Below are 13,990 nucleotides of genomic sequence, written 5' to 3'. Positions count from 1 at the left end.
ATTGACCTGAAGTTTTATTTCTTTGATGTGTCTTTTTCTGGTTTTGGTTCACAGTAATTCTGGCATTATAGATTGAATTGGCAGTTTTCTCTTGTTTTCCTTAGGTCTTTGACCCACTTTTAGTTTAGTTTTATGCAGGGTGACAGATAGGGGTCATGTTTATTCTTCTACATGTGGATATCCAGTTATCCCAGCACCATTTGTTTAAAAGGCTATCTTTACTCCAACTTTGAGATAATAATTTAAGAAGGATTGGTATTACCTCTTCTTTAGTATGGAAGTACTCAGCTGAGAATCCCTCTGGTCCCGCTTTCCCTTTTTTTGGAAAACTTTTGATAACTCAACTTCTTTACCTGATATTAAACTGTTCTAATTAGCTATAATCTCATGATTCAATTTGGGTAGGTCATATGTCTCTAGAAATTTGTCAATAACTTCAAGATTTTTTCTGGCTATTTGGAGTATAAATTTTCAAAATAGGTTCTAAAAATTCTCTGGATTTCAATAGTGTCTGTGGTGATATCTCCTTTTTCATTTCTAATTTTGTTAGTTTGGATAGTCTCTCTTTTTATGGGTTAGTCCGGCTAAGGGTGTATCAATCTTGTTTATCCTTTCCAACAACAAACTCTTTGTTTCATTAATTCTTATATTTTTTATTCTCAAATCCATTCATTGAATCCAGCTCTGATTTTAAATACTTTCTGTCTTCTACTGTTTGGGGGTGTCTTCTTCTTCCAGGACCCTGAGTTGTAAAGTTAGATTATTTATTTGATATTTTTTTTATTTAATGTTGAATCTCAGTGCTATGAGCTTTCCTCTTAGAACATCTTTCATCCTGTCCCAGAGATTTTAACATATTGTATCCCTATTCTCATTTGTTTTTGAGAATTTTTATTTCTCCCTGATTTCTTCTGCTATCCTTTCCACTGTGATTAAATTTGTGTGCTGTTGCACCCAGCAAGATTTCTGTTTTTTCATCTTGTAATCAATTTCTAATTTCATCCTATTTGATCTGATAGGATACAAGGAATTATCTCTAGTTTTTGAACTTACTAAGATTTGCTTTGTGCCCAAAAATATGATCTACTATAGAGAAAGTTACATGTGCCACTGAGAAGAAAGTGAATTCATTTCATATGCACACACACACACACACACACACACACACACACACACATATATATATATATATATATATATGGTCTATTTGATTAATAGTATTTTTTATGAAGAATCTTCATTTAGTTATGTCTGGATGATCTAGCTAGTAATGAGAGTGGAGTGTTGAAATCACATATAGCATTGTGGTCTATTTGATTTTTTATATTGAGAAACATTTATTTTGTATGTATACCAATGTTTAGGGCATAGATATATATAATAATTATATCTTGTTTTTGGATGATTCCCTCAACTAGTATGAAATGACCTTATTTGTTACTTCTGATTAATTTGACTTGAAATTCCTTTGTTTGATATGTGAGTAACTACCTTGCTTTTGACTGCAATTTGCATCATGTATCCTTTCCCATCTTTATTTCAGTCCATGGATGTCTTTGTGTGTAAGATGAGTCTATTGCATACAACATATTGTTGGGTCTTGCTTTCTAATCCAATCTGCCAATCTATTTCTTTTGATTGGAGAGTTTACACAATTTATATTCAATGTCACAGAGAGATTATTTTATTTCCTGCCATTTTAATTTATTTCTAATGCTAATTCAGACTTGATCCTCCTTTAACTGACTATTCTAGTATTTATTCTTATGCTACTTTTATCTTTGTTTTTCAATTCTTCTACATGAAATACTTCATTGACTATGCTCTATAGTGCAAGTTTCGTAGTTTTGAATTCTTTTAATTTGTACTTATCATGGAATGTTTTTATTTCATCCTCAGTTGTGTAATTTTTCTGGATATAGTAATCTAGGTTGGTGCCCACTTTCCTTCAGTACTTAACATATATTATTCCAAGCCCTCCTGGCATATGGGGTCTGGGTTGAGTAATCAGTTGAAATTTGAATTGGTTTACTTTCAAATGTGACCTGCCATTTTTCTCTTGCAACTTTTAGAATTCTATCCTTATTCAGTACATTAGGAATTTTCATTATAATGTATCTTGGAGAGGATTATATTTTGATCTTGCCTCTTTTGAATTCTATGCACCTCTTGTATTTGAATTTCCATCTCATTCCTAAGATTGGGAAGTTTCTAGTAGTATTTCATTGACAAGTTTGTACATTCCTTTAGTTTGTACTTCAGAACCTATATCTCCCCCAATCATCCCTAAATTTGATCTCTCAATGATATACCAGATTTCTGGAATATTCTGGTCTATTAACATCTTTTCTTTATTGTCAATTTTTTCAAAATTATATACTTTGTCTTTGATGTCTGAAGATCTAACTTCAAAGTGATCTATTTGTATTGCTGTCCGTCAAATTTTTAATTTGATTTGTTGATTCTTTCATTTTCAGGATATCCATTTGGTTCTTTTTCAGAATCTTTTTGTTGAAATGACTTTCTGTAGTCTCTTTCTTTAGTTTCACTTTCTGTAGTCTGTCTCAAATTTTATCCCTTACATCTTCTTTTAGATTGTTGAACATTTTAACTATGAACTTTCTATATTCCTTCTTTGATATTTCCTCCACCACTCCGTTGTGCTGTCAATGAGTCAGCTGTTGAAGTGTTATGGGGTTTGAAGATGGCTTGTTTCCTTTCTTTTTCATACTGCTTTATGTTTATTCATCTATAGGGATGGTTATTACTTCATCTTTCATGCAAAGGACTGTGTATTAACTTCTTTTTCTTAAGAATCCCATGCTGGGTAATATTAAGGTATTGATGCTCTATCTTAATGTGTGACCTCTGATATTTCCAGTATCTGCACCACTTTGAGAGAAGCAACCAAACCCTATTTACTAAAATCAAAGCAATTATATACTATTAAAATCTTATGAAAATTTTAAAAACTTGTTAATTCTGTTCTCCATAATTCCTCTAATCCAGGTATAAACTAGTAGCAAAATTCTGGAATAGGTTGAGCAATTAGTTATTAAATACACTAAAATTGCTGTAACATTATATAAGGACTAAAAGGGAAAAGCCTTGGTTTAGATTTCATCAGAACTTGGGACTTTTAGATGTCCAATATTCTTTGACTTTGTATTCCTTGAGAGGAAACAGGAACCATGCCCTGACTTGCTATGGACCTCCTGATGGCTTGTTCTCATTTGTTAACCCAGGAGTCTGAGGTAGACTACTTGGAAGGTGCAATGTTGTGTTTGTTGGTGCTGGAGCTCAAGATACAGGGCTCTGATTGCCATGAAGCATCATATGCATGCTCTCCTCCACACTATACATTCCAAAGTGACAGAGAGACTGGTGACTCTGCAAGCACAGGTCTTGTGGTTGTGAAATCTCCATGGTTAATTTGTAGTTCAGCTGCATCTCCCCAGCTGACACAGCTCGTCAGATTACTATCCCTACTACTGGGTATAGACAATCAGTCTATTTGCTTGGGTTCTAGCTTCCATTGCTCCAGTTTGTGAACCATAGGCACCATGTGCTTCTGCTGAGTGGTACTGAGACAGCATCTATGCACCAGTATCCAAATACCCAACAAACCGTGGCTGTAAGTTAGTCTGGACACAGGCAAATGCCATAACTTACTTTCTGCTGACTGTGGCCATTATCTGGATGCCTTCCCTATCCTCTGTCTAGGACTAAAACTCTTGAATCTGAGCTCTCATTTCTCACCACAGTGAATTGTTTTTTTTTTAAATCTTTATCTCTTTGTTGAAATGATCTTTCACTTTTCATCATGAGTTGTGGCATCTGCTAAGTCTCCTGCCTGGGTTTCTATGGATGCTATTGTGAGTGCTGGTTAAACAAGCACTTCATGGAAGGGGTCTGCTGCATCCCACTCACCTTGTTTCCAATCAGGGGGAAGGGATTTCAGCAACCTTGGGCTAATAGTGATCTCCTACAAGTTCTTTCTAGTCAGATTCTTAAGAGATCCCACTGTAGGGGTACTCACTCTGGTTTAATTTGTTGCTATCTGTAAGTGTAAAGATGTCATGTTGATTTAATTTCTTTCCAGGCAACAGGTCTGCTATGCAATTCACAAAATTGTTGCTAGGCCTAGCATGGCATTCTGGCTATGATTTATGTTAGACTACTTGATCTCCTTTAATGACCCTGTTGCTCCTATCCCATCTTAATTTGGTCTGATTTTCTTCCCACGTATTGTTAACGGAGTGAGCTTATGTGCTTTTCCTCTTATTTTTTCTCTCTCTGTTGCCCCTCCCCCCATTCTGACCATGGCCCAGGTTTGGAATTATTTTCAGATCCAGTAACCAAACTTCAAATGTATCCACGTCTTAGATGGTTTCATACTGTATATTAGAGTATTTATTCTGTCACTCACATCTACAGTCAGCTGTTCCTTCATTGTCTTCTTTCTGTGTTGTGGAGAGATTTGGGATATTTTCTAGCTCTGCTCTGCCATCCTCCTCCTTCACCCCAAATGCCTTTTGAACATATTGATTTAATCTATGAATATATCCTCTGAGAAATGGGACTAAGGGATCATATGATAGTTCTAGTTTGTGATTTTTTGAAAAGGCTCCATAGTATTTTCTTTAACAATGCTATCAATATACATTCCCACCAACATCATATAAGAGTTCCTCTTCTCTACATCTTTGCCCACACTTGTTGTGCATTGACTTTGATAACAGCAATTCTAACAGGTGTAAGGTGATATCTCATCGTGACTTTGAGTTACATTTCCTTGATGATAAGGGATGTGATCATCTTTCATATATCTCTTGACCATTTGCATATTTTCTTTGGAAAAATGTCTATTATAATCTTTTGTCCATTTTTTAAAAGTTTATATGTCCAGGTTTTGTTAGTTTGACCTCCTTTCTCTTTTGCTATTCATTTAAATCTTGTTTATTTTGGATACAAATCTTATATTGAATAGTTTTTTTATAAACATTTTCCCTGCCCCTAGATGCCTTTTCATTTTGTAGATTGTTTCCTTTGCTATGCATGAGCTTCTTAGCATGATGTATTCTCATTTATTTATTCATTTTTTCCCCTGTGCTTTGAGTGTCAAATGCAAAAAAAAAAAACAAAAAAACAACAACAACAACCAAAATGGTCATCTCCAAGGTTGGGTTTTGTACACAAAAGGGAGGGAAGAGACAATTTTTATTTTGATTTATGGATACTAATTTGAAGATTGGAGAAATTAAAAATGAGTTCTGGTATTCTGTTGTGTAATTGGGTGATGATAAACACCCTGCTAAATCATGGTGGATGATACTTTTAATGTACAGAAACAGAAAGAAGCAGGTGGAATGAATTTTTTCCTAGCACTTTGAGTAGTTATTTTTGAATTTTTACATGATAGTGTAGCTGTGGTGGACTCCTGAGTCTTCTTGAGCTTTTTAACTTGTGGATGGTTCTCTCATTGTTTTTCTTCAGTAAAAGGGGATGGAGATTGAGATATGCTATTTCTTCATCTTATTGACAGTCTATAACTGTCTCTTTACATAAGCTTAACGTGCTTCTTCAGGGAAGTCTATTTTTTGTTATCATTTCTTATTGTACCTTATTTCTCATGAGTGCATAATGTTTTGTTTGGTTCCATCAGCTAAATGAAATGTTCACCATTTTATATATTTGTATCCTTTTATTAGAGAATTGCAGTTATACATAGTAGTTGAGTTCATTTTGACAAACTCATACATATGTTGACTTTGATTTAGTCAATTTCATCTTGGTTTTGCTCCCTTTCCCCTGCCCTGCTCTTTCTTCCAGTTCTCTTTCCTCTCTCCTACTGATCATCCATTCACTTATTTATTAGTTTATTGTGATTGTACATGTACATAAAGGTGGAATTCCCTGTGGTTTATTTAAATAGGCACATAACATGGTATTGTTAAATTCATTCCACATTTCTGCTCCTTTCTTTTCCCCCTTACCTCTATCTGGATCTCTTTCTCCAGTGATATTGCCTATAACTTTGTGATATCCCCTTTTTTCCCCATTATTGCTCTAGCTTCCACATATGAGAGAAAACATTCCACCCCTTGATTTTCTGAATCTGGCTTCTTTCACTTAGCACAATGCAGTTATGTTTACTTTTGGTGGATATGAAAAATACCTACAAGTCAGGTATCAGATAACATCTTGCATGAATGCTCTAATTGCAAAACATTTTCATTATTATTTAACTTCAACAAAAAAATCACAGCAAATGGCCATAAAACAATGAAGAGCAGAGGCACATCAAACCTTTGCCATTTTAATATGTCAAGATATTTTAAAATGTTTCTCTGATTCCAGATGCACTACTTAATTTCACTATTTCTAACAATGAGAGACATATAAAACCAATGGAAACATCAAATTCACCAAGAATATTTTCTGTGCAGCAATCTCTTTTAATAATTTACTTCCATTAATATATTTAATTTTAAAAAGAACAAATTCACTTACCCTTTGCCAGCCATTGGAGAAACATGAGCATACTTACATTGCTTAAAGATTTTCCGATGTTTTTAGCATCTATCTGCAAGATATTCCCAAGAATTGGGAGAGGAGTGGGGCCTGGTGGGAGCTTCCCTCCTCCAGAGCTCTGTCTCCTCAATGAAAAGAGAAGCAGACCAGAGACACAGAGCACCAAGATGATAGCTAGATCCATTGAAGTCTTCTCTTTTTACTGAAACAAATGTGAGCTTGCAATCAATGTAAAGCTTTTATAGTGCTCCCTCATAATTCAGAATATGTCTTATTTACATATAAAGTGCTGAATCAGTCAACTAGAAAAACTCTAATCCCTCCTGAGTGTACACTGATCATCTGATAAAGGTAAAAATAAACTGCTGTTAACTTTTGCTCTCTTTTCCAAATCTCTATCCTTGACCATTCTGGGATACACCAGAGGACAGACTATTTACAGCAAAGAAACAAATAAACGAGGACACAGCTTCTGGTTATAACCATGTGCAACTAGGATTAAGAAAAAAAATGACACATTTGATCGAAAAATTGCTCAACATTCTGGATTCTCAGACTGATGACCAGTTGGAAATTCATGACTTTGAGAAAATGTCACTTTATATCTGACTTTTATGTGGCCATATTGAACTTGCGATACTTCATTAAACAATAAGATAGTTTGTGTTTGGAAATGAAGTCTTTTAAATATGTTAAGGAATTGAACTAACATCACAACTCCCTGAATTAAAGTAAGCAGCATGTGCTTTGGAGGTGAATGGAAGTGAGGGAACCACATCAAGACTTCCTGCACAGGAGGAATAATATGCAAACTGAAATAGAATACTTTTGGTAGTCATGATTCAATATGTCATTGGATTGACCAATAGACACTACCAGATCATAAATTGATTAGCATACTTATTTACAAGTCATTTAATAAGGATAATAGCTGTTGACAAGATCACAGTTACATAATATTCAACTTCCATGTTTACAGGAATTTTGATAACTAACATAAATTTTCACATCTATCATGTCACTTTTGATTTTCCTAATTATATTTAGATAAAGTAAAATTATTCCCATTGAGGAATGAGGAAGCTAGGCCTCAGGAGATTCAGTGCCATGGCCAAGGGCACACAGATTGTACATGGTAGAACTGAGACTGACCTCATATACCCTGACTCTCTTAGATTTACCTCAAAACAAAACCCAAACTTCAAACAAGTTCAATTTTACTGAGTATGTTCTATTTTACATTATTCCATGGTTACACTCATAAGTGACTTTTGAACCAGACATTGATTTAATAATTGCAACATCCATTGATTTAAATGGTAGCCAGAAAAGTTTTGTTTTTTTAACCTTTAGCATTTTCATTAACTCAGGTCTTGAAATCTTTATTCATGTCAAGGCAAAGCAGTAATTTGTTGTGACTCACAGAGCTGCAATCTCTAAACCAACCATCTCTGCCTCTAAACACTGAAAAACCACACTTCCTTACTTTGGATAAAATAAACTTGATGTCTCTCATTAGTACTTTAGCTTTATTATCAATAAGATGAATTTCTCTACTCTCCTATTTCATCCCATGAGGCTCCTGCCTGACCATTTCATTTTTTATAATAAGTGAGAATCACACAACATACCAAAATTTGGGGTCACAGGAAAGGTAGTGTTAAAAAATAAGTTTATAACAATGGATGCCTACATAAATCAATTTCAAATATATAACATAATAATGCATCTCAATAACCTAATAAAGAGGTAACAATACCAATTAATTGAAGGAAATAACAGATCAGAGCAGAAATAAATAAAATAAATATTTAGAATCAGTAGAGGTTCTTTTAAAAAGATAAAATCAATAATCTATTAACTAGAGTAAGAATATAAAAAAGAAGAAATAATAAAATCAGATGAAATATGTAGATAGTACAATTGATATCACAGAAATACAAAGATATTAGAGAGCGTTATGAAATTTATAAGCCTAAGGGATTAGCTAAATTTAAGGACACATATAGCTTGCCAAAATTGATTTATAAGACATGAAAAACACAAACAGACCAATAATGGGTACTGAGATCGAATCAGTAATAAAATATTTCCCAATAAATAAAAGTTAAGGATACAATGGCTTCACTGCTGAATTCTATCAAATTCAATAACATTAGTCAAATCGTTCCAAAGGATTGAAAGAGAGGATCTTCCAAACTCATTCTAAAAGGCCAGCACCATCTTGGTTAAATGAGAATCAGAAATTTTTTTTAACTTTTAGAACTTGCATAAGCCCATATCACAATAAACTCCTTTCCCAGGACAAAGAGAAACAGTAACTTGCTTTTTGACCCTGAAGTTCAAACCAACCAAGTCAGCCTTCAAACTCTGATAGAACCACACTGAATCATTATGTATAAAATAAATTTTACTGCTCTCTTTGTATCATTTACTTAATTTCCTCTGAGTTGAAGGTCCCTACTCTCCTTCTACAATCCTTAAAGGCTCCTGCCTGGTCCTTTCCCTTTCTATAAACTGAATAGATTTTCTATGCATTAACATCTATCTGTACCCCTTCCTCAAGAGTTATGGGTCTTACATTTGGTACTTCAAGACCTCTACTACAGAGAAATTGTAGAGTTTGTTCAAAGTTTCCTATTTTTTTTTATTATTCTCAGAATGTTCTAGTTCATTGACCTTGCCCTCATGACCTGATATCCTTTCTTCCATTTTCACCATGTAGTATATTGGTGAGACTTTAAACTGAGCTCATTATTTGACATATTGAGCTTTCAAATTCCAAGTTTTCTATTTGGCTCTTTCTTAGGCGCTCTCTCTCTTTATAGAAATGTTCCTTCATATCTCTCATATTTCTTAATTTATTCTGCTGACTTTTTGTATCTTCTTTGAATTTGTTGATGATTTTATAAATCACTTTCTAGGACTCTTTGACATCCACTTTGATATCTACAAATTTAGTTATTGGGGAGTTAAGAACTTGTGGGTGCATCTTGCTACCTTGTTTTTTCATGTTTCTCATATTTCTATGTTGTGTTGCATAATTTTGGGTAAGATATCTTTTCCATTATTATGTAAGTGACTTTCTCTTTGTGATGTGCTCAGATCTGGGAATGTTTCTCAGTATCGAAATTCCCACTTAATGTGTTCAAAGTGCAAGGTTCAATATCCAGTTGCATTTTGAGTGGAGAAAATACCTGGAAGTAACAACGGGAAGTAGCTAACTCCCAGTATGACCCTTGACCATAACTGCAGAGTGATAGGACACTGTTTGAATACTGGCTGGATCCTGCCTCAGCCTCGAACAGCAGAGGAAATTGGTGCCTCCCATTCACAACCTGGGGAAGTGGAAACTAGAACCCAGATGACCTGGTTGAGTCTTTTCACTCAGTAGTAATGACAGTACACCAGTGAGCTGCATAAGCCAGGGGGAATATTTTTGCGCCATAGATCACTCATGGAAAACTCACAACCACAGGACCTGTGTTTATAGACAGCCACCAGACTAGACTCTACACCAAGAAGAGCAGTTACCTGGTGACTGACAACAATCACAACCACAGACCAGCTTGAATCTCTGCATATGATAGAAACATCCAATAGACACAACATCACACTTCTGAGTACTTAGCCACAGGCCACTGACCTGACAAACCAGAACCAGCAGGTGGGAAGCCCATAGAAGGAAACTAGGGGAATGGCTCCTGTGCCCCAGGACCTCTGGAGGGACCTGAAGCCAAAGAATGATAGACATCTTCAGAATGTCCCCAATCCTAATGAAATCCAAGTCAAGATTCAAGAAGAATTTTCACCTTGGTTCAGTTTACTAAACATAACTCTAACATCAACCTTAATTAATATATTAGTATTTATCTTGATTGTTGATTATTACCATAATAGCCAACATTGTACCTTCAATCCATCTCTATGGATTTCTTCTGATGGTTTAAAGTATTAATTGGAATCTTTCTCTTTGTCTTCCTAGCCCTAGCTTATATTTACTCCTAAAAACCCCTATTCTCTCTCATACTGTCTGCTACTACCTCAAATACCCTCCATCCACTTTTTTCTCCTTTTGAACTTGATCTGTATTATTCTATTTTATCTTTTCTTTCTTTCTTTTTCTCAATCTTTTGCTTAATTTTTTTATCCCACTTTCAGTCCTCATATAACAATTTTACTATATTTAATAGCTAATTCTTCTATCTGCTCCAGAACCTTACTACAGGTTTATACCTGGTTTAGAGGAAATGTGGAGAACAATATCAACAAGTTTTTCACTTTTCATAGGTTTGAATAATACATGGCTTGACTCTGAAGTGATTGTAGTAAATAGGGTTCAGTAGAATCTCTCAATGTGTACCTGATACTGGAATCAACAGAGGCCACACACTAAGTTAAACTATCAAAACCTGAATATTCATTCAATTCAGGGCTCATAAGAAAAAGAAGCTCATGAAGTAATCCCTTACTTAAAAGAATAAGCAATAACCATCCCAACAGATAGGTATATATACAAACAATATGAAAAAATAAGGGAATAAACTACTTCAAACACTTTAACAACTGACTCCATTGACACCACAGTGAAGGAAATGTCAGAGAAAGAATTTAGAAAATTTATAGTTAAAACCTTCAATGACCTAAAAGAAGAGGTAAAGAGTAAAATTAGAAAATATAGGAAGTGAACATTCACTTCAATAAAGAGATGGAGATACTGAAAAAAAATTAACAGAAATCCTGGAAATGAAAGAATATAAACTAAATCAAAACTCTGATGGAAAACTTCAGCAATAGATCATACCACTTTGAAGACAGATTTTCAGGCCTTGAAGACAAAATATATAATCTTGAAAATAAAGTTTATCATACAGAAAAGATGTTAAGAGACCATGACCAAAATATTCAAGAAATCTGGGATAACATCAAAGACCAAATTTAAGAATTATTGGGGTAGATGAATGATCTGAAATGAAAACTAAAGAGATGAACAATCTTTTCACTGAAATAATATTAGAAAAATTTCCAAGCCTTAGGAATGCCATAGAAATGACATCACAAGAGGTATATAGGACTCAAATATACAAAATTGCATTAAACCTACTCAAGACACATTATAATAAAAATGCCTAATATACAGAATAATGACAGAATTCTAAAAGCTGTGGAAGAAAAATGACTGGTGATTTTTAGAGGTAAGCAAATTTGGATTTCAACTAATTTCTCAACCCAGACCCTAAAAACCAAGAGGACTTAGAATAATACATAACAATTTCTGAAAGAAAATGGGTGCCAACTAAGACTACTCTGCCCAGCAAAATTAAGCTTCAAAATTGAAAATGAAATTAAAAAAAACTTCCACAATAAAAAGAAGCTAAAAGAAGTCATAACTAAAACCTGCACTATAGAACATACTCAATGAAATATTTCATGAAGAAATAAAAAATAAAAATAAAAACCAGTATAGAGATTTATTGCTCTAGAAGAGTAGTAAATTAAAGAAGAGCCAACTCTGACTTAGACATCAGAAATAAAATGGCAGAAAATAAAAATCATCTTTCTGTAATAACACTGAATGGAAATAATCTAACTCTTTAATCAAAAGACATAGATTGGCAAATTGGATTAAAAAAAAAAAGACCCAACAATATGTTGTTTGCAAAAGACTCACCTAACAGGTAAGGATATACACAAACTGAGGGTAAAAGGATGATAAAATGTATGCCATGCAAATTGTACCCATAAGCAAGTAGTCAGTATTATATCAGACAAAGTGAACTTCAAGCCAAGGTTTGTCCCTACAAGGAAGATCACTTCATAATGATTAAGGAAACCATCAAACAACAAGATATAATAATTGTAAATATTTATATCCCAAACAATGGTGAATCTATGTACATAAAACAAACTCATCTTAATATTAAGAATCAGCTAGACCACAATACAATAATACTGGGTGACTTCAACACATCTCTATCACCACTAGGTAGATCATACAGACATAAACTAAATAAAGATTCTTCAGATCTAAAAAATCCTGTTAACCAAATGGACCTAACATATTTATAGAGTACTTTTTATCTATCAACAATTGAACTCATCTTCCTGTAAGCAGCACATGGAACATTTTCTAAAATACATCAAATTTCAGGTAGCAAAGCAAATCTTAGGAACATAAAAATATAGAGATAATTTCTTGTATACTCTCAGATCATAATGGAGTGAAATTAGAAATTAGTGACAAGAGAAAAACAGAAACAACCCTAAAACATGGAGACTAAATAATTCATTACTGAATGAAGAATGGATATCAAAAAAGTCAGGGGAGAAACAAAAAGAAATTTTACTAATAAATGAGAATAGTGATGCAAAATGTAAAAATTCCTAGGACAGTATAAAGGAATTCTAAGAGGAAAATTCATAGCACTGAATTCATACATTAAAAAATAGAAGGATATTAAATAAATAATCTAACACTACACCTCAAGGACCTGGAAAAATAGGAATGAACAAAGACCAAACAGAAGAATACAGAAAATAATTAAAATCAGAGACAATGTTTGTAGTAGCACAATTCACAATAACTAAGCTATGGAACCAATGTAGGTGCCTTCAACAGATGAATGGAATAGAGAAAATAAAACAGGGATTGTGAGAAGGGGAGGGAAAGGAGAAATACTGTGGACAGAATTAGAGCAAATTGTATTTCATGCTTTTATAATTAGGTCAAAATGAATACAAATGTTAAATATAACTAAAAAGAACCAATAAAAATGAATTAATTTACATGAAATTAGATAAAATTATGGAAAAAACAAAACTGAGGGAAAACAAAACAACAAACAATAAAAACTAAAGCCAAAACAAAAGTCTAAAATTCCTCTTTGCTTAAGTATTTAAAATGGACACACTTCTTTCTGGGACTTTTCATTTTGGAATCTGCAAGGTGGGGTAGTGGGACATAACTAAAGTTCATTTTGCTTCTTCTCATCTTCAAACCAAACAGGTCAAACAACTTAGGGCACTCTGTAGACTAAGTTCCCCTCAGTGTATATTTCCCTTACCACCAGTAAGTAAGATAAGGGAAAGCCCCTGAAATTCCCCTCATAGAACTCTGCAGCAGCCTACCCTGGGAGTTCATCAACCTGATCTATGCAGACAAAGCTCCAACTGACAGTACTTCCCATTACATTCCACCTTATACCAGTGAGAAGTGAAGCTGAGAGTTATTTCAACAAGCTTAAATTTAAGTCACTCCAACTGGCAACTTGGTGAGCAACACAAAGAGAGGAAGGGTTTAAGAACTCTTACCTTTTCTCTCTCTATGCATAGCCCAAAAAGAAATGCAAAAAGGTGTAACTGGGCTTGGACAGCAACCATTCATTCTTGTTGACTGTCTTGACCACATTGATGGGAATAATTCCTTTATTTCCAAAATATTCCAGATAAAAGAGTT

The 13,990-nt window shown here is 34.0% G+C and overlaps 1 protein-coding gene across 1 annotated transcript in view; it reads right to left on the bottom strand.

Moving 5' to 3' along the window:
* LOC124984718 (cytochrome P450 2C9-like) overlaps window positions 1–6,722 on the bottom strand; it is a 47,110-nt gene extending 40,388 nt beyond the window's left edge. Inside the window, exon 1 of the mRNA XM_047552685.1 lies at window positions 6,551–6,722. Coding sequence (XP_047408641.1) covers window positions 6,551–6,718 — 168 coding nt within the window. The 5' untranslated portion in view covers window positions 6,719–6,722. The remainder of the gene's footprint in view (window positions 1–6,550) is intronic.
* Window positions 6,723–13,990: the final 7,268 nt, after the last annotated feature.

The sequence above is a fragment of the Sciurus carolinensis genome, chromosome 5 (assembly GCF_902686445.1).
Source record: "Sciurus carolinensis chromosome 5, mSciCar1.2, whole genome shotgun sequence".
NCBI lineage: Eukaryota > Metazoa > Chordata > Mammalia > Rodentia > Sciuridae > Sciurus > Sciurus carolinensis.
Note: the sequence above shows the minus strand (reverse complement) of the source record. Positions and strands in the feature narration are given on the sequence as shown.